At 38.8% G+C, this 19024-nt stretch overlaps 4 protein-coding genes and 1 long non-coding RNA gene across 5 annotated transcripts; all 5 read right to left on the bottom strand.

The window, feature by feature from the left end:
• Positions 1 to 900: 900 nt before the first annotated feature.
• LOC103339947 (peptidyl-prolyl cis-trans isomerase CYP40-like) lies at positions 901 to 5419 on the bottom strand. Its single transcript, XM_008243309.2, has 10 exons — positions 4765 to 5419; positions 4117 to 4617; positions 3878 to 3965; positions 3746 to 3798; positions 2373 to 2477; positions 2213 to 2288; positions 1733 to 1770; positions 1572 to 1639; positions 1385 to 1496; positions 901 to 1145 (listed from the first exon to the last, which is right to left on the bottom strand). Exons 1-8 carry the CDS (start codon positions 4933 to 4935, stop codon positions 1586 to 1588), a joined length of 1086 nt encoding a protein of 361 aa, XP_008241531.2. The 5' UTR covers positions 4936 to 5419; the 3' UTR covers positions 901 to 1145; positions 1385 to 1496; positions 1572 to 1585.
• A 505-nt stretch (positions 5420 to 5924) lies between these two features.
• Positions 5925 to 7768, bottom strand: LOC103339948 (peroxidase 10-like). The gene is made up of 4 exons (XM_008243311.3): positions 7519 to 7768; positions 7001 to 7192; positions 6713 to 6878; positions 5925 to 6425 (listed from the first exon to the last, which is right to left on the bottom strand). The coding sequence occupies exons 1-4, from the start codon at positions 7723 to 7725 to the stop codon at positions 6001 to 6003; spliced, it is 990 nt and encodes a 329-aa protein (XP_008241533.1). The 5' UTR covers positions 7726 to 7768; the 3' UTR covers positions 5925 to 6000.
• Positions 7769 to 9636: 1868 nt separating this feature from the next.
• LOC148914658 (uncharacterized) lies at positions 9637 to 10067 on the bottom strand. Its single transcript, XR_016122972.1, has 2 exons — positions 9926 to 10067; positions 9637 to 9842 (listed from the first exon to the last, which is right to left on the bottom strand). It is a non-coding gene; the product is annotated as an uncharacterized LOC148914658 (long non-coding RNA).
• A 1060-nt stretch (positions 10068 to 11127) lies between these two features.
• MAPKKK5 (mitogen-activated protein kinase kinase kinase 5) lies at positions 11128 to 15926 on the bottom strand. The gene is made up of 10 exons (XM_008243312.2): positions 15152 to 15926; positions 14185 to 14805; positions 14016 to 14103; positions 13569 to 13631; positions 13307 to 13470; positions 13031 to 13106; positions 12646 to 12705; positions 12444 to 12569; positions 11894 to 12115; positions 11128 to 11818 (listed from the first exon to the last, which is right to left on the bottom strand). Exons 1-10 carry the CDS (start codon positions 15574 to 15576, stop codon positions 11720 to 11722), a joined length of 1944 nt encoding a protein of 647 aa, XP_008241534.2. The 5' UTR covers positions 15577 to 15926; the 3' UTR covers positions 11128 to 11719.
• Positions 15927 to 16941: 1015 nt separating this feature from the next.
• Positions 16942 to 18637, bottom strand: LOC103339950 (Ribosomal protein L25/Gln-tRNA synthetase, anti-codon-binding domain-containing protein). The gene is made up of 3 exons (XM_008243313.2): positions 18186 to 18637; positions 17949 to 18078; positions 16942 to 17389 (listed from the first exon to the last, which is right to left on the bottom strand). The coding sequence occupies exons 1-3, from the start codon at positions 18576 to 18578 to the stop codon at positions 17163 to 17165; spliced, it is 750 nt and encodes a 249-aa protein (XP_008241535.2). The 5' UTR covers positions 18579 to 18637; the 3' UTR covers positions 16942 to 17162.
• Between the last annotated feature and the right edge of the window lie 387 nt (positions 18638 to 19024).

Raw genomic sequence — 19024 nt, 5'->3', positions numbered from 1 at the left:
CAAGCGCAAAGCTACTCGTACAAATCCCAAGAGTGGGATGAAAGCCGTCACAAAGTATTGGGGTCTAAGATGGCGGAACTGCGTAAGACTCAGGAAGAACTCAAAAAAGCTAAAGAGAGCACCATGCAGGCATGGATAAACTCCAGGCCTCTCATTGACGAGCTCGAAATGTTGAAGTCTGGCCTTGCCAGTGCTGAAAACCGATGTACTACACCCAATATCATCTCAGACCTTGAATCACAGCTCGAGACGACCAGCATAAGCATCAGATCCAAAAGGGAAGAAGAATACAAGGCCACAAAGATGATCAATGAAATAAATCAGGCTTCCGATCAAATGCGCCAAGAGATTGAAAAGTTTAAGAGGGATACAGATGAAGAACGACAAGCAAAACCTCGATTGAAACAAGCCTTGCATCTGAGGAGACAGACTCTGCAGACACTGCAACTTGGACTTCGAGCTGCACAAATAGAAAAAGAAGCTCTTGGTGCATCGGCAGCAGAAGCACTTCAATACATAAACTGTTCAGAAATGGAGAAAACCACCATCCACCTCACTCTGGAAGACTACCATGCCTTGACAAAAAGGGCAGAAGATGAAAATTCTCTTTCAGAGTGGCGTGTTTCGGTTGCATTAGAACAGAAGCTTGCAACTGAGACAAGCCGAAACAAACCTTTGGCAAAATTGAACAGACTCTACTCTCAGAAAAGATCAGGAGGAAGGGAAATTAAAGAAGAAATTATAAGTGGAGATGGACACAATGGAGATCCCAGAATCAGGACGGGAGACCAAGTGGACACCAGACAGAATATGCTCCCCCAAGCTCAGAACAAAGCAATAGCCAAGCCAAATCAGCGGAAACCACAGAAAAAGAGATCGAGAAGCAATAACAGTAAGAAGTTGTCAGCAAAAAGAAAACCATCTGTATTGCAACAAATAAGACATTTTTTTGTAAGAAAGATAAAAAGGCTGTTTGGATAATTTCATACAAATTCAGAAAGTAGCTATCCAGTGTTGAACAGCAATAAAGTGGTACATGCTAGTCTAACAAAAGGTGAATGCACTCGGAACAAAATTTGATTGAAGCTAGAGTATTCTGAGTTTCCCTCAAGTATCTGCTAGTTGTGTTGCTCTTCCTACAAAGCCTGAAACAGGAACAAACTTGATTAAAAGCCAAGCAAAGTTATCAACCTATTTCAAAATTGGTTCTGATCCGAGTGTCTCGACTATAAACATCAACAATGATCAGATAGATATAATCACAAAGAAAGTGAATAATCTTCCAGAAGGAAAAAGGTATCCTATCTTGAATTTGACAAACATTAAGGGTTGCATACAAGAGTCTGACCATTTACAGTATGACAAAGGGTTAAAAGATTGATACCTGATATTTCCTAAGGCCAATTAAGACTGCAGACAGAATCACTTTAACCAGTTGACTATGGAACTTAGAAAGTGCCAAAGGGATCCAAAATCATCCATACCATGTGCAGCCTCTACATAGCACGAACAAAAAGTCAGTCCAAAAAATGGATAATAGCAAAGCAATATTGATATTTTTTAAAACTTACCATGACTGCCTTCATCAATGAAACATTCTAGAATATGATTTCTTTTCTTGCTCAGACCTATCAGCAACCTGTGAAAATGTTTAACTCTCAAATCTCTGAAAGGATATAAAACAAGCATCCACTGTTTGGCGAGAAAATCTTATACGCATAAGTTCACTAACCTTCCTTTTAGCAACCAGAAGCTCTTTCTTAATTCCTCCTGAAAAATAGAAAACATGATCAAAGGTCAGGAATCTATCATTTGATAGTCTGAAGTCTCTAGTTGGTCATCAACTCTCAAAACATAGAGGTTTAATTATTCACAGAACCTAGTTATAACTTATAAGAGTTAATATTCAAAATCCAAACACTGTCAAGGTCATGTCCATGTGAGGTTCCCACATCACATCCCACTAAATCTGGTTTGCTGTTGGGAAAAAAATGTCACTTATACTTAACAAAAATTCTCAAAAAACACATAAAGGATTTGAAGGATGGGCATAATAATCCTGTAACTGCTCTCTCATCTCAGAAATCCCCTTGGACACTGTCTACAATTTCTCACAAAGACCAACTTTTACAATTCCAAGAAATAAAAAGCTATTTTACAAATGATCCTCTTTTTCTATATTAAGTTATGTAAATTATCTAACACTACTGACCATCATTTGGTTCCAATTCCAGGGCCTTCTTGAAGCTTTCAACTCCAGAGTCGATGTCATTAAGTGCCATATAGGCCTGCAGCCAGCAAGATGCATAGAAGTAAGATGAGAAACAGCAGCCAGCAACCATTATGCATCCTTGCCAATTAAAGATTAATACCTGGCCTTGGCGAAACAAAGCCTTTACATTGGCTTCCCAGTCACGCAATGCAAAGTCTGAGTCCAACAATGCTCCATCTAGGTCTCCTAATTTCAGTCTACAAGCCTGAACAGAAAACCAACTTCTTAATCAATCAGATAAAAGGAAATGCCTTTCTTTTTAGTTGATACCAGTAAAAACAAAGTACAAGAAAGAATACACAATACTTCTGAGCACAATCAAGTTAGCATTTCAGAAAAGTATTAACACTGAAGAAAACCAAGCCTATCTATCATATTCATAGTTAAGATATCGTCTAAGTATCACTCATCATCACACAGACTCTTCACATTAACACAAGGGTGAACTTTAAAGATTGCCATTATTTCCATCACTTGATGTATTCGAGCGTCATTAGGGAACATGTAACCAGCACAAGTGCTTTTCGTGTTTCATCAATCACGAGCCATAAAGTACTCACATTAAGTTATGGCTTTCATTTCATTAGGATCACCAGAAATCAAGCCCTATATGGGTAAATTGGATAATTGAGCACTAAATTTTGTATGGAGTTCACATGACACTGCGTCATGGCAGAATCTCCATTCTAATAAAAAAAGAATTGGGGGGCTACACAGCCAGCTTTGCATGTAATCAATATGCAGTCCTACAACTGGACAAAAGACACCTAAATCATAACAAATTCTTCAAAATTGAAAGTTATAGTTGACGGAAACACACAATGTCCAGCTTGGGTCCTTCATGGGACCCAACAACTATAGACTTCCTAGTTAGAAGAGTAAATGAGAGACTCACTCAGAATGACTGGACACCATGCACATCCCAAAGACTTCTTACCAACTGTAGAGAAGCTAAATGACACTAAAAAAAGGAGAGAATCAATGATTCCAACATTGACAGATGCATAATGGCATAGCTGGAAGTTGCAAGACTAGTAGCAGTAGCAGTACTGAAGATAGAAATAGAATGTATCGGTAAATTTAAATTGATTTTCTTGAAAATGATGCAGGAATAAGAAATATGGATGCTCAATAATCACAACCAGAAAAATATATGATTGTTCAATGTGAAGATATCCATAAACAACAAGGTCAAGGAGGGGAGGGAAACTCAGAAGCATTAGTTTTTGGTCCAGCAGGCTACTGAATATATGATTAACTTACTGTTACACAAGTTCCATGTCAATAATTATCATTCATAAGTGAGCAATTTCTGCAATAAAGATAGTTCAGCAAATTGGCATTACAGCCCTTAACTAAAGATCTTGGTTTACTTATCAAAAGATATCACTATTGTTTTCATTTCAAGAAGGTTTCCTAGAGATTTCATCTAACATCCAGTGATTTTATCATTAGATAAATGAAAATTCTTACTGAGCTATTAGTAAATATCTGAGACTTTGTCTTCCGCAAAGAGGAGCTTGTCTCTGTAAAATCACAAAACATAAAGTCATCAAATGATGAAAGCAAGTAGTGACACCCTATCGCGCAAAGCAAATGGTTCACCTTCATCGATATCTTCCAGCTCCCAGCATACATCCAAGTAGCGCAAAGCCTTGCGATACTTTCTGAGGGCCATCTTAAAGTCTTGTTTCTGTATGTAAAAGTAAACAAATAGCAAGAACAAGAACAAAGGTCATACAATAGTAGTAAATGAAAAGTAGAGCATATTTAGTTTGTAAGTATTTACTTAGGAAAAGACATGTTTTACCATAGTTGTGAAATGAAATGAGATACCTCATTACCTTGAACTGCTCATTTCCAAGGGCCTTAATAGAGTCCACGGCCATGACCCACCAAGAAATTGCATCTGGTTTTGCATCAAGGTCAGCAGGCCAATCAGGATAGACATCACCATCTTTGAAGATGTTACACAGCCCATCATCTGCACCCTCAGGAAGTTGCCCACAATCCGCAATAACAACTTGTTGGGTAGGAAAGTGATCGTCTTTAGTGGTCACATGCTCAATGGAACGAACCACACCCATGCCTTTGATCACCCTCCCAAACACAACATGCTTACCATCAAGATGACAAGTCCGAGTGGTTGTGATAAAAAACTGAGAGCCATTGGTGTCAGGGCCTAAATTGGCCATGGACAACATTCCTTTTCTCTCATGCTTTACATCAAAGTTTTCATCTTCAAACTTCAAACCGTAAATGGACTCTCCTCCTTTGCCATTTCCAGCCGAAATGTCCCCACCTTGTATCATAAAACCTTTGATAATGCGGTGGAAACAACCACCCTGTAACCCAATGTAATGTAAAATCACAAATTCTAGTACATGCACAAAGAAATCAAATGAAAAACCCACGACCCATAAACAAAAAAGATTGAAACTTTAACCACAGAGAGAGAGAGAGAGAGAGAGAGAGAGAGAGCGAGAGAGGACCTTGTAGTGAAGAGGAACATTGGTGTTGGGGCCAATACCCATCTCACCAGTACAAAGAGCTCTGAAATTCTCAGCTGTTCTGGGCACAATGTCATTGTAGAGCTCCACTACTATTCTTCCTTCAAGCTCTCCTCCTATGGTTATGTCCAAGTAGCACCTTGGCCTCACCATTTGTGTATGAGTAGTGTACGACTCAGAAGAAAAATAAAAAATTGGAAAAGAGAAAAAGAAAACCCTAATCCCGCTTTATAAATTTTGAACTGGTCCGGCTCGCCGCGACTCGCTGACTCAGCACCTCAGTAAGAACAATGAGCAGGCCTCCTTGACAGTCCAGTCAGAGTCTACCCAACTGTCTGGCTGGGCTCTACTCTACAGTCGCTATGATGTCTCTATCTCGTTGAGTCATGAGCGGCTAGTGCTAAAGTGCGCATGTGCGTGGCGTGCGCTTAGGTTGGTCTCTATATGTTGGGGGTTTTGGTAGAGTGTTGCCGAGGTGTACGGGGTGTTAAGATATGGAGGGACACTGACTCCCACAGGGGCGGGGTAAATTTTGGTTTGCAGAAGAAAGAGAAGAGAGGTCAGAGTACAACTTTACAAGGGTATTCTTGGAAAGTAGCGAGATTTGACGGAAGGGAAGGGACTGGGTGGAGTGGACAAGGAGAAAATTTGAGTGTACCCGATTGTATATAATTATGAGTTTTCATATCCCCATGACTAGTCACGTAATGGGCAAATATTCACCTGACCTCCTCCTAAGTCACATTCATAGCCAAAAAGGATAGCTACAAACGAACCAAACCAAGTCGATTAGCGTCACTTCAGCGTCTTCAGGTTGTTGGTTTTTTCATCGGAGTGTCCACGCCAGTGAGATTTATAATAATAAAAAATAAGAAAATTGCAAACTAGAAACGATTTGATTCGGTTTAGAATTGTTTGACTTTAATTTTGGTCAAAAGCCAAACCAAATTTTAATTTGGATCGTCAATTAGGCTGGTTTTATTATTTTTGGGGGGTTTTGCAAGTTACTTTGATATTAATTGACATGGTCATTGTTAGCGAGATTCATATCATTTTAATTTGACAACATATATACATCATTCATGTACTCACCAATAATAACTATCATTCAGTACAGGATGGGTTGTGACCGATCCCAAAACTAGCCCTAAAATGTGTGATTTCAAGATTAATGCATATATTTTAAGTATTTAACACAAAACACACACACACTAACAACTAGGCAGTAGTTTTTTTATTCACCGCCCTACAGTTTTTCCTGATTTCTCCATTGCTTCCTGTGAGCACACCAATATTGGCCATATTCACCATTGATGCCCCAAAGTCCCTGTAAAACAGAAAAGGGAATTTGCTGTAGCCAAAAACCATTGAAGCAGTTCTATTGTTCCCCATAAGCACTTGATCTGACAGTAGAAGTCCAGAATTGTTCACAAGGTTCTTGAAGTATATATTGTCAAACTTGGTTGAAGTGACAGGATCCAGAGGAGCCAATTGAGTGTCAGAGTCTGCTTGATTTGGGCACAAACTTTGCAGATTTTGTAAAAGTGATGCGTCTAGTGTTGGATCAGGCTTGCCAGACTCACGAAAGTTGAAGAGTCTTGTCTTGAACGTGAAGCATTGAGCAAAGCCGATGGTATGTGCACCTGCATAAAGACATAAAGTCCACATATATATATATATGGCTGGCTCATTAACCTTTGTAATTATCAGAGCTTTTAGTAATAATCAGCCAAAATTTTATTTTGTTTAGTGTGATGGATTCATAACAAATCTGAAAACCCTTTTAGGAAAATATGATAAAGTGCTACCATTGGATAAGAATTCTCGTTTTAAATGTGTCATCGTGAACCCGTTAAATTTCTAATCTGTTACAAATAAAGGTGTGACAAGTTTTCAAACGTGAGAAGTTGATATGAGATAGGAAGCAAACCTGAGAGCACAACCAAATCCTTTATGTCAAGGCCTTTTGCTGTAAATTTTGCAGTGATGTTCTCCAAGGGCTCGAAGGGTGATGGCAACTGCTCCTTAACTGCATTTTCACTTGCTGTTGTGCTATCTCGACGACCCAAGGGTACAGGCCAATATGGCCCTCCACTCTGACCAAAAAAACAAGATAAATGATGTAGAAATTTAAATTATTTGGGGTTATTTCAGAGATTAATTTAAATGATTCATTTCATAAATCTCTGCATAGTAAATTAAGGAGCTAACTTCTTACAAAATAAACAGCTGCTCTTGACACAAGAGTGACTATGTCAGTACAAGAAACAGTGGATGGGCAAGCTTCCTCCACAGTTGACTTGATTTTGTCAATCACCTCAAAACCTCTGACTGAATTTTTGTTGCCCGGTGCATTTTTCTCCCCAACAAGACTGCCGGTATCATCAAGCAACAAAGATGCATCACATCCCTGCCTCCCCACAAAATCAAACCAAGTCGTCAATAAACCAGAGCTGATCAAATTAGCAAACAGTCTCGTTCTTTTTAACAAAGCGGTATTCTAAACTAATCTAAATTTTGTGGGGGAAGATTCATATTCGGCTGCAAGCGGTATGCACATTGCCTTGACCAACTGAACATCTTCAACAAACAGTCAGAAATTAAATACAAGGTCCTCGAATTATAATAGCTTTAACTTTTATAAAATTATATATTTTGTTAATGATTATAGTTAGACAAACACAAGTATTTAGATTTAGCAAATATATAAGAAATGAGTGAAGACAAGTTAATTACATTAACAAAGCAATCATGGAAGTGAAGCCTCAAAAGTGAGGCTGCAATTCTAGAATCATTTGCAATAGCTGACCAAACGCCAGATTGAACAATCCTGGTCAGGTTGGGACAAGTGGCATCATAGAATCTATAATCAAGCTGACAGGACACAAGAGGGCTGAGGAACAAGAGGCAAAACAAGGTAACAACACAGAATTTATGCTCCATTTCTTGCAGAGTAGCAAAGTAGAAGCAGCGCCATATTTATACAGAGAGGGAGACAGTCAAAGACTCAAAGGAAAGTGCATGAAGTTGTGCAGATGCAGCTAATTATGTTCTCTGGGAGAGTGGCAGAGGCACTAACTGAAGTTGTCTTATTCAATTGAGTTTGGTCCAACTGCATTTGGGTTATTATTGGATTATTAAAAAGTATGGAGCAGCCACTCTCCATGGATTTAATTAATTAATTATTTTTAACAAGTGATTAGGATGATGTATTTTAGTTCCTGGAAAAGGGACACTAGCTAGCTTACTCTCAAGTTGACTAAAGTCTTAGGATAGGGTAGGAGTTGGAGCGCATTTTAAGTTGAAGGAAATCAAATTTATTTGCGAAAGTGCCATGCATAGATAGATGTTTTCTATCAACTAGTGGAAAGAAGCATAAGCATGCACAGTATAATGGGAGCTAGTAAAATGGATCTATCAAAGCATTATTTGAGATCATGAAGTCAAGCCACCGAATGGGGTTAGACTTTGTCACCTTGAGGAGCAAGTATCACTAATATGCAAGTGGGAAATGCAGAGGAGATTTATAAGTTGAGACAATTCAATGCATGTGTTTGTGTGTTGAAATACTTGAATTGAGGGTACAATTACAGAAATTTGAATTTAGGATCTCTTCTTTTAAGACGCAATAATTTTTTTTTTCTTTTTGGTAATACTTTAATTTTATAATGTGGGATATACTCTCAACAAAATGAATGAATAAACTTTGGATGAAGTTCTTCGAATCTTGAACTATATTCTACATGATTTTTTTTACGCAAGAATTCTTTAGAAAATTTTCAAATCCCCTGTAGTTTGATCGTATTTTGTGGACGGGGGAGTTGCCAATCTCCACATGGTTCAGCAAGTAGCTATGTATGAGTACCAATGTATATTTGCTTCCTTTGTTCTGTTTTTTTTTCTTGAAAAAATTGAAGCCCAATGTAGAATATGTTGGCTTTGCTTTGAGAACATCTAAAGCCTTAGCAAAAATCAGTGAAGGTGAAGAAAGCTTGAATGGTTGGATTTGTTGTAGAAGGAAAGCACAAATCACGCAAGACCAGTGCAAGACGAAATTCAAAGTAACTAGCTAATACTCAATTGTACGTTATAAAAATAACAAGAAATTTTTGTGAACAGAGATCAAGGGATTACAATGAAATCGTTCGTGATCAATTACAATGGATTTGTTTGGATTAGGTTTACTTTTATTTTCTCTTCAAATTTGGGAGAAAATTTGAAGGCGTGCTATATTTGGACACACATGATATGCTGAGATTGAGCTAATCTTGCTTGATCTTGTTCACTGACTATTTTATTTTTTAGGATTTGGCCGATTCATTTTTCAGGTCAAAAACTTGGATGCTTCGAGAATTAATCTAGGGATCCCATATTGCACCAAGTAACGTGTGTTACAGTGACATCGAAAAATTACTCTCTTAGTACAGAAAAACTTAGTGCCAATAATGACATGCCAAGTGCAAATATTATCTCAGATATCATAATGTTATTAAAAAATAACAAAATAGTATTATCCCGCTTTATGTAAATCTTTCTCTCGAGTTGGACAAATTTTCAGCAAGACACATAGCAACCAAATCCCTAAATTGTAGACCATTTTCTTAGTAATAAAAGAGTAGCCAACATCACACTACTCTCTTAGTCTCTTCTTTTCAAACTAGAAAATTAAAGAGTCTTTAAAAAATAAAATATATTATATTATATTATATTTATAAAAATAAATAAATAAATAAATAAAACTAAATACAGTACATTCCTGCTTTGCTTTTTAGTGATATATTGTAAGGAATGGGATTCTTGCAAGTTACAAGTAGCCCCCAATTAGATTTGGACTGCTGCTGATCATATGATATATTGTAAAAAATCATATTCATGTTAAATCCAATGTAATCAACAGGCAAGCTAGTCAAAGAAAACCACACCAAAAAAAAAAAAAAAAAAAAGGATAAAACTAGTACCAACATGAACTTATATGCTTAATCTAATCCCATCTCATCTAACAGAGATTACAGAATAAGTAATCCAAGCAGGTCTCTGTGCAGTCATAAAAGCAGGAACAACTGCACCCACCAAAAAAAAAAAAACATAAAATAGTATATCCAATTACAAATTTACAGAAGAAATTAATTAATTGAATTATTACCATTCATTGATGACTTTGTCCTGCTCATCTTCTCCTGCCTGAAGATTGTTGCTGGAAGTGTCTATGGCTTGTGCCGGCGGAGGTTCCATCTATGTCTCTCTGAGCACTCTCTGGAGAGCTACGGAGGAGAAGAGGATATAAATGTTCAAATGGGTTCAAGTTTCAACCCCGTCAGAGCACTTTGTCATGGCTGCCTTAAAAAATAAATATGATAATATATGATGGTGCCAAAAAGGATTCGTCTTTTTCAGGGATTTTGGCAATAAATATTTCTTTCTTTATTTTGATTTTGACCAAATGAATAGGGGAGAGAGAGAGTCATCCAAATTTCAAAGGGCACCACTAGATAGAAAATGGTAAAAAGAAGGAGAAAAATAATGGTTGTTGGAGACTTGGAGTGGACCACTACTGGAAAATGTCAAATTGAATTGATAGGGACTTTTTATCTGTGAAATTAAGGGCTGCTAATTGATATATTTACCGTTGAAAATTCCTTTTGGAGACTTTCCACTTAAGAGTGATTCTATGAATTATTATTTTTATTATCGTAATTCAAGTAGTTAATAGTATTTATTTATGTATTCGAAGTCATAAGCTCAATTCCCTCTCCTTCAGAATCATTATTCTTAGAAATGCTTTAGTTGAAAGCATTTTTATTAGATGCATAATAAATTTGTTATTAAACATCAAATGTTTCCGAAAATGAGCTTAATAAAAAGTGCTTCTATGTCACTAAAATCACTTTTGATCATCTGGAAAACATTTTCAACCCTTAAAAAATCCTGCCAAACAGGCTTGAAAATTAGAACTGTTAAAAGACAAACTTCTACTAGAAAAGTTGTCTAAAATTTTTTATTTATATTTTTGGGAATTTGGAAACGAATGTTTTCTAACACATTTTTGTCTTATATGCACGGGGGTTCCAATACAATTCCTGTTCTGGTATAAATGTAACCCTTTTTTATTTTTTTGGTTTTGTCGAAATTTTTATTTAACATCAGATAAATGTGCTGATGGCCTAATTAGAGAAAACCATTAAGTGCTGCACAGAATCAGATCTAGCAGTTGAGTTTGATTAGAGAAACCCACATGGCATCAATTGTGTATGTGAGAAACCACTCCTCTCTAATTTAGACTATCGCTTGTATAAAAAAATATAGTTGAGTTTGATTTGAACTGCATCAACTTGACAAATATCAGTGTGAAATAAAATTTGCAAAATCATTTATTTTAGAGTAAAAACAACATTCACTTTTTCTTTCTTTTGGGTCCATCAATTGTATATAGAGCTGAGAGCATTACCTTCAGAAGGCCTTGTCGAAAGACTTTCTTCTGCTGAAGCTCTAAAATAAGTTAGTGGCATACAAAAACTGCTTCTAAGGTCCCAGTGCTTTCGACCAAAAAAAGGTCCCAGTGCAAGATAAACTTCCACGCCATCAAAAAGGATGAGGGAAAGAACCTACAAGGGTAGTAACACCCTATGCCCGCGAATCACCTACCAGAGCATCATCCGCTACGCCTACAATTCAGAAGCCGCTTTCTCTGCAGAAATATGAACAGAAAGGCAGCTATCATTCCCTCTCCGCATGTCATCTGAAAACAATATAGCTTTCGGCAGGGGGGATGGGGTATTTGAATTGCAAACTGAGCTGGAGAAGAAGATCCGGGAAGGCCCTCAAGGTTAACATGAGGCCACTGTTAAATTTGAAGTTTCATAGGGACATTGTTGGCCAGTTTACTGGAGAAAAAGAATTTTGCAAGAAGCTGGATCTGTCAGCATCCAAGACTTGGCAATCACCGAATTGGGAACGCACTGGTCTGGGGTCCAAGTATGCCTGGAATCATCAGTGACTGATCGTATTTTCTTTCAAGTTCGACTGGACGGGGTTTACCCTGTAGCCATAACACAAATTGTAATACTAATAACTTGACTTCAATAAAAACAAGCGGCCTGGCATTTATATTTACCATGTAATTCATCGCATTAGATGCCTGGGTGACAGACGGGGTGACAGACTGGACATCCTGCGGCTGAGAATTTTTTAAGAATCGATGTTCTAATAACATGGCAGCAGTTGGCCTCTCTGCAGGATTTCTTCGAAAGCAGCATCTCAGGAAATCCTTACCCTCAGATGACAATGTTTCGGGAATTGGTGGAAGATCTTTCATAACTTTAAACATGGCTGCAGCCTGCATTAATAGACAAATGTTTAGAAAACAGAGGGAGGGGTTTTAATGCAGTGCAGAAAATTATAAATGAACTTGAACTAGAATATACATTCACAATGCCAAGTGGAGAGAGAGATGAGCAAAGATCCACTTAAATGAAGAAGCTAAAGGAAGTGTATGATTTTATCAAACTGTACATGACCAGGTAAAAGCATGCACTGGATCCCATTTTGTATCTCACAAGTTTCAACATATTGACCTCAAATTAGACCAAATGGAGTAGACACCTTCAAAGCACAAGATGAAACAGGTTTCATGGTTGAATACAAAAACTACATTATGTACTTACCCCTTCATACTCACTCCAAGGAGGTTTTCCGGTGAACATCTCAATAATAGTGCAACCCAAACTCCATATATCAACAGCAAGAGCTAGATCAGAGTTGTTATCTTTATGCATCACAGCTTGCATGAGCTGCAGGAAGAAAATTGTATCAGTATCAGAAGGCATAGCCCCTCTAAGCCACCACAGACTGATTAGCAAAAGATACCTCTGGAGCCATCCAGTATGGACTTCCCTTCAGAGAAAGATTCTCCACGTGTCCCGAAAGCTATGCAACAAATAAATTCAACTATGTAAACCCAAAATCAGATAGTAAACAATGAATCACAGAAAGTGATATGGTGGCAACAACAGTAGAAACTATAACATTGCTTATGATGACAGTAATTATACATAGCCACATGAAGAATGGTGACTCGCATGTATCAATGTGTAGAACCGCTAGATGACTAGATTCCAAAATCAGCTAGCTTGACAACAACCAGATGACTAGATGTTTTATAAATAAAACAGAATTTCCACAAATTCAAGGAACAAAGGAGTGAGAAGAATGATAATCTAAAGAAAGGAATGAAGAAAGAACCAGAACTTACATGTTTTGCCATTCCAAAGTCAGCTAGCTTGACAACCCCACATGAATCGACAAGCAAATTAGCCCCTTTGATGTCCCTATCAACAGAGAAAAAAAATCTATGAAACCTAGTTGACCCCAAGTACAATTTTATAGGCCTTTTCACTGAAAAAAATTCGTTCACATCTGACAATGACAAATTTTTTGGCTTAGGTACATGAAATACTAATTTTTATTTGCTACATTGGATCTAGTCTCACATTCCATTTTTGATATCAAATTAAGCATGTGATTGTACCTGTGTATTGTCTTTGTGCTGTGCAAGTAAGCCAACCCAGAGAGTATATGGCGAGTGAAACTGCGAACAACAGCTTCTGTTATGGCTCCACAATGTTCATGGACATATTTGTTAATAGAACCAGGATGGACGTACTCCAGATATATATAAAATCGATCATCAACCTGCATACAAAAGAACGCATATTGTGCTTTTTTAAGGAATACTCCAATGGATAAAACTGCGCCTGGATGCCTAAACATGCAAGTGCAACATTACTCACTATTTCACTTCCATAGTACTGCACAATATTAGGATGCTCCAGCTGGCTGAGAACTTTGATTTCCTGAAATAAGAATAAATGAGTAGGAAGCACATTGATAACCTGACATAATATATCACTCATGAACTCAATACATTCGCAGAACCACCAAACCAGAGATTCAGAGTCCATCAAAATAGAATCCATGGAAAAATTATTCTGCCACCATCTCAGCCCACAAAAGTTAACTTTAGTTTTCATGTGTCTAATTAATTATATAAACGAAAATAGAAGTTGAGATATCCAATAGGCTGAAAGTAGCCATACTGCCTCCTGATACAGTGGTACTCCTGAGGTTCAACAGGTAATTTAGGAAAAAGTGATGTCAAACAGAAAAATCCAGGATAGCTAAATCTACAAGAGGGGTGGGAGGAAGTAAAAAGCTTATCTATACATATCAATAATAACCTGCTGTAGCTGCTTTATACATTCTGCAGATTTTGGGTCATCAGGAAATAATTCAACTTCCTTCATTGCACACAAGGCTCCAGTTTCTCTGTTACAACGTAAAAACCGCGATCAGCATTTAGAAAGACAAAGAGAAACTATCATTAACAGTGTAAGGAACTGTATACACCTATTGGTAGCAACATAAACACTTCCAAACGTGCCACGCCCAATAAGCTTTCCCTTTTTCCATTGTCCTTTGACTGGCTGGGACTCTGGTTTGGGTGTGAGTAGAGCTTGTGGCGAAGGTAGGCTAAGGTTTGCTCCAGGAGGCAAAGGCAATGGATGGAATTCAACATAACCATTACCCTCGCGCCGGGCTGTGGAGGCTTCAATTGATAATTTGGTATGCAATGGTGATGTTGAGCCTGGTGGGCTTCTGGGGTTTCGGCAGGGACTTCTATTTGAAGGACTGTGTATAGGGGAATTATCATTGCTAACTATAGAGTAATCTGAGAAGGCAGGGGGAGGGAGCCCGGGATTCATATCGGAAGTGGGCATCTCAGGGGCAGACCAGACTTGATTTCCCATAGGATTAATGTGAGGGAGCAGATCACCAGCACTGGGTCTGTGTGGGCTGAATGTAGGACTTGAGAAAGGACTAGCAGGAGCGCTCCAAATAGGAACATCAAGCCTGAAGTCTTTTTGATCGATCTCTAAACCATTCATATCTCGATTCTTCCACCTAGACCTTGATCTTGTCTCGAATGCATGGTCATGATTCTTTCTTGTGTCTCGGGAAGCAATCACACTGAAAATGCAAAAATTATATGTCAACACAGAAGTCATACTTTAAGTATTAGCATATGTATGTATAAATAAAAGGAAATTCAAAGGCCAAATCTGCAACAAGGAATATCTGACAGACATGGATATGTTAGTGCATTCAAAATCACAAATCCTCATTCTTTTTTTCTCCTCCTAAATAATTCATGCATGTCATTAATCCATCAAATGTTTGATTGTTTTTCTCTAAGAACTAGCAATAGGAATTGAAATAAGACCTTATGCGACCATTTCGAAAGACAACAAAATAAAATGAATCAAACCACAGCACAAAATATGAAAATCAAAGAAGAGAATCACAAAAATTGTACCTCTGAATCGGAGTGTTCAAGGCGGCACCGTCACCGGCCTTGGGAGACGGCAATCGACTGTCTCCAAAATCACCGGAATTGCAACCCGAGCCCCTCTCTTTCCGGCACCTCTCTTTCGTCAATTCCGGCAAAGGAAGCGGCTGCGGAGTAGCCAGCGACGATGCAATTTCAGGCAACGGAGAATTCGGACATTTGTTCATGGCTCCACCTCCACCGTCTTGGTCTCCTCCGCCGCCGCCGCCGCCGCTGATCAAAAGCTGCTTCCTCTGTCGCGTGAGCTTCCTCCTCGATCGGAACATCCATCCTCCGTCATCGCTCGCCTTCTGTTTTGGCGACTCGGCAGACGATGATCTGAACACCGACGAAAACGAAGAAGGGGACGACGAGGAGGAAGAAGAGAAGGAAATGTTAGACAACCAACCCATGGTCGAAATCACTCATGATCAAAATCACGAACCCTAACGAATTGGATTTTGATGAATTATGACGCAGGAGGTGAGACGAGGAAATTGGCGGGAAGGAGGCGGCCTAGGAGGTCCAGGAGAAGATCCATGAGGGATCTTGCTCGAGAGACCAGGCCATGAGAGAAGAACTAGCGCCTCTGCCTGAGACGGTGGTGTTCGTTAATTCGTTTTCCTTTTTCGTTTCTCACAATAACGCGGTTTGCAATTACTACTACAACAAACGTATAAAGCTGTCTCCATATTTGAGAGAATTGAGAGGTCAATATTCTTATGCCTCTCTTTTCTCTCTAACCATGTTTCAACGTTCTCGCTTTTGTTGTGGCCGTTATTTCTGTTTATATTACAATTTTAAATTAATTCATTAATTAATAACACGAAATCAATAAACTGGATAATTTTCGAGCTAAAATATATAAATATAGAATCCGCGCCATTATCTATATCTGTTTTCGCGGATGATGTGGATAACTATGGGTTTTAGTTAAATTAACCATCGCAATCCATCCAACAGTGGACGTCGATTTTCAACATCCACCTACATTCAATTGAAACTTTATTAATGTTAATATGGTCAAGATATGGTAGTTTTCATAAAGATCAAGAAGTAGAGTGACAGGAAAAGGAGGGAACGTGTTGACTTAGAATGGTATGGTGGGTTGGTAAAATTCACTAGCATTACATCCATAGAATTGTTATATAATTGTTCAATTCCATGTCATGATCTGTGTCACCCCATCATCCTATGTGAACAACACGTATACAAGTTCTACACATGTGAAATCTCTATACGGCTCTCTTATATTACTCTGGAAGAACACATGTAACCGGGGTGTATATCATTTGCGTTTGTCTCTCTCCTCACGTGTCATGTGGCCGAGTGTATACGATTTAGTCTGTCTCACTCCTCAAATGTCATGTGGCGAGAAAAATGGACAACGATAGACATAAAGGGGCAAAACTCAATTGCAGGTAAGTTTACTCGGGCAACCGGCAGTTGCTCAATTCAGGGCTGAGGATCCTCACATAAGGAGAGGCCCAAATAAACAGACAAAACAAAAACCCTACAAGCCTAACTTTCCTACTTCAAAATGCTCATCCCGGATTTTGTTTATTTCTTGGGTCACATGTAGGCCGGAGGCCCAACAAAAAACTAACATAAAAAAGCCACATAAAAGCTACGAACACAAACTATTCACACCAGCTATCAAGCTGGAAAAAATGAACAGGAAGGAATACAGCTAGTGTATGCTGTAAAACTTCTGTTAACCACTTCACTGAAGCTAAGCTACATGCATGAAAATTCTGAGATGATAACAGCACATGATATAACAAACACTGATTCTATTCAGAGTGCTACAAGAAAATTCAGCTTGTCTGATTATGATCTAAACAACAATGACAATTTTTTTTCAACTTGGGAATCACACGGCACATACCACCAGCTCAATCAGTAGCCTTAGGAAAAATCAAGACTTATTGAACTTCTTTCTTCTCCTCGTGATTCAAGCTACCAAATGCAGGAAAGTCGTAAAATTGTGCATCAGTGCCTATACTCCTGCAGATTCTGGGTTCTCCAACTTTGTTGCGACTATCTTACATATGGGCATGGTTTCGTTCTTACTTAGAAGCTTCATGGATGGATGAACCTCAACATCAGGGATGAACACCCTATCACCTATATCTAACTTGCTGATATCCACCTCAATTTTGGGAGGAATGTGTTCAGCTGGGCAAAGGTACTTTAGAGTAGTTCTAATTTTGTTCAGATGGCCACCTGTTTTGGCAGAACAAGTCATAATCAGTGTACAGACTACATAGTCAATTATGCCCAACAATAATCAATCTTGAATGAACTTCTGTCAGATGCTTGAAAAATTATGAACATGGCAGACATACTCTCACAATGTGAATGTTGTACTCAGAATAACCGGTGCATATGGAAATCATACACGCAATAAAGGCAGCGACGACACAATGTGTAAAACAGGAACTCCAGTAATGATAAGCCTTTACACGTGTACTTTAAACAAGAACGGCAACAACGGTAGCTGCAGTAGCTTCATTTTGTTGGTTTTCAACAAGTAACAGTTAAGATACACAGATTATAAAAGGAACAGCATGAGCTGAAGCAATGTATCAAAGCCATGGCCAAATAAGTATCCAACTTCATTATGTATGGTTTTAGGTTTTAGGTTTTAGGATAGAATTCACAACAAAAGCTTGGAAGGATTGATCAGCGTGTACATGATATGACAAAATTGAAACGTCTTTGTTAATGTAAAAATTGGGTGCGCACACAGAAAACTTAGTGTTTTAAAAAGCAAAGAAATTACCTTTTTTGAGACCAGGGCATACATCTTCACCTTTGAAAACAACAGGGACATCCACTTTCAGCTGCGAGCCCTCATCCGCCCAAACAAACACCAAATTCAGTATCTTCCCACTCTCTTCGTCCCTATGAATCTGCACACAATCACAATCCCAAAAATCCAAAACAAGTTATAAATTTCAAGCTTTTATATATATTTTTTTAAAACAAGAAAGGCATGGATGAAGAAATGAGTAATTGCCTTGATGGGTAGGACGTTTCCGGATTCAAGAAGATCCGATGACCCGGACCCAGCTCGGATCTGGAGCGGGAACCTAGTGGAGCAGAAAAACGGGAGCTCAACTGACTTGAGAATGGCCTGAATCTGCTTCCTCTCGGTGGTCAACAAGTGCTTTTTGGAGACCGATCGAACGGTGGTGGTGCTAGGGTTTAGCTCCTGCGAGAACACGACAGCTGGAATTCGACCCTGGGCTCGGTCTTTGACGGAGACTCTGTTCCCTGTGCACTCCCTCGGGATGGCTTGGATCGTGTGATACAGAGCCGAAAAGGATTGAAATGGAGCTTGTTGCCGCGAGCTAGGGTGTTGCAGAACCGCGCGGAGGTTGCCGCCGGCTGAGCGCCACCGATTGGCCATATTTTTCCTTTTCGGTTGTTGTTTTGGTGCCTGGTTTCTTCTAGTGAGGGTTTTGCATTTGCTTTCGGGGTTTAAGGGTATGGGCCTTCGGAGAGAGGTTACTTTTTTGCCTTATTAGACTGCGGGCTCGTTGGATATTCAATTCGGCCTGCAATGGTTGTGAAATCTTGGGCCTCATTTGGGGGATGTGGGCTTTTTTATCTACCACTCTCTGCCTCTTAAATTCCCAAATTGTTCTTGTTCATGCCCAAAGTTCAAAAGTATAATCTCTTCTGCCACAAGTCATAATCAGGGACGGACCTACAATGGGGTCAATGGGGTCAAACGACCCTATGACCTCCATGGAAATAAGCTTGAAGGTCCCTTTTAGCTGACTGTGCGACCCCATGGATGCCCTCAACTTGCTTGTTGTTTGGCCTGAACGAAATGGCTGTTGCGCAAGGAAG

The sequence above is a fragment of the Prunus mume genome, linkage group LG8 (assembly GCF_029339155.1).
Source record: "Prunus mume cultivar Tortuosa linkage group LG8, ASM2933915v1, whole genome shotgun sequence".
NCBI lineage: Eukaryota > Viridiplantae > Streptophyta > Magnoliopsida > Rosales > Rosaceae > Prunus > Prunus mume.
Note: the sequence above shows the minus strand (reverse complement) of the source record. Positions and strands in the feature narration are given on the sequence as shown.

Coding starts and splice junctions, on each gene's coding strand:
- LOC103339950 (XM_008243313.2), bottom strand. CDS start 18,578: ATGGCCAATCGGTGGCGCTCAGCCGGCGGCAACCTCCGCGCGGTTCTG. Junction 18,079..18,185: donor GAAACGTCCTACCCATCAAG/GCAATTACTCAT, acceptor GATTGTGTGCAG/ATTCATAGGGACGAAGAGAG. Junction 17,390..17,948: donor ATGCCCTGGTCTCAAAAAAG/GTAATTTCTTTG, acceptor CTGCCAAAACAG/GTGGCCATCTGAACAAAATT.
- LOC103339948 (XM_008243311.3), bottom strand. CDS start 7,725: ATGGAGCATAAATTCTGTGTTGTTACCTTGTTTTGCCTCTTGTTCCTC. Junction 6,879..7,000: donor CAAGAGCAGCTGTTTATTTT/GTAAGAAGTTAG, acceptor TTTTTTGGTCAG/AGTGGAGGGCCATATTGGCC. Junction 6,426..6,712: donor GGATTTGGTTGTGCTCTCAG/GTTTGCTTCCTA, acceptor GTCTTTATGCAG/GTGCACATACCATCGGCTTT.
- MAPKKK5 (XM_008243312.2), bottom strand. CDS start 15,576: ATGGGTTGGTTGTCTAACATTTCCTTCTCTTCTTCCTCCTCGTCGTCC. Junction 12,116..12,443: donor CTTGGAGTGAGTATGAAGGG/GTAAGTACATAA, acceptor CTATTAATGCAG/GCTGCAGCCATGTTTAAAGT. Junction 11,819..11,893: donor CTAATGCGATGAATTACATG/GTAAATATAAAT, acceptor TTATGGCTACAG/GGTAAACCCCGTCCAGTCGA.
- LOC103339947 (XM_008243309.2), bottom strand. CDS start 4,935: ATGGTGAGGCCAAGGTGCTACTTGGACATAACCATAGGAGGAGAGCTT. Junction 3,799..3,877: donor GCTGGAAGATATCGATGAAG/GTGAACCATTTG, acceptor GTGATTTTACAG/AGACAAGCTCCTCTTTGCGG. Junction 1,640..1,732: donor TTCTGGTTGCTAAAAGGAAG/GTTAGTGAACTT, acceptor ACATTTTCACAG/GTTGCTGATAGGTCTGAGCA.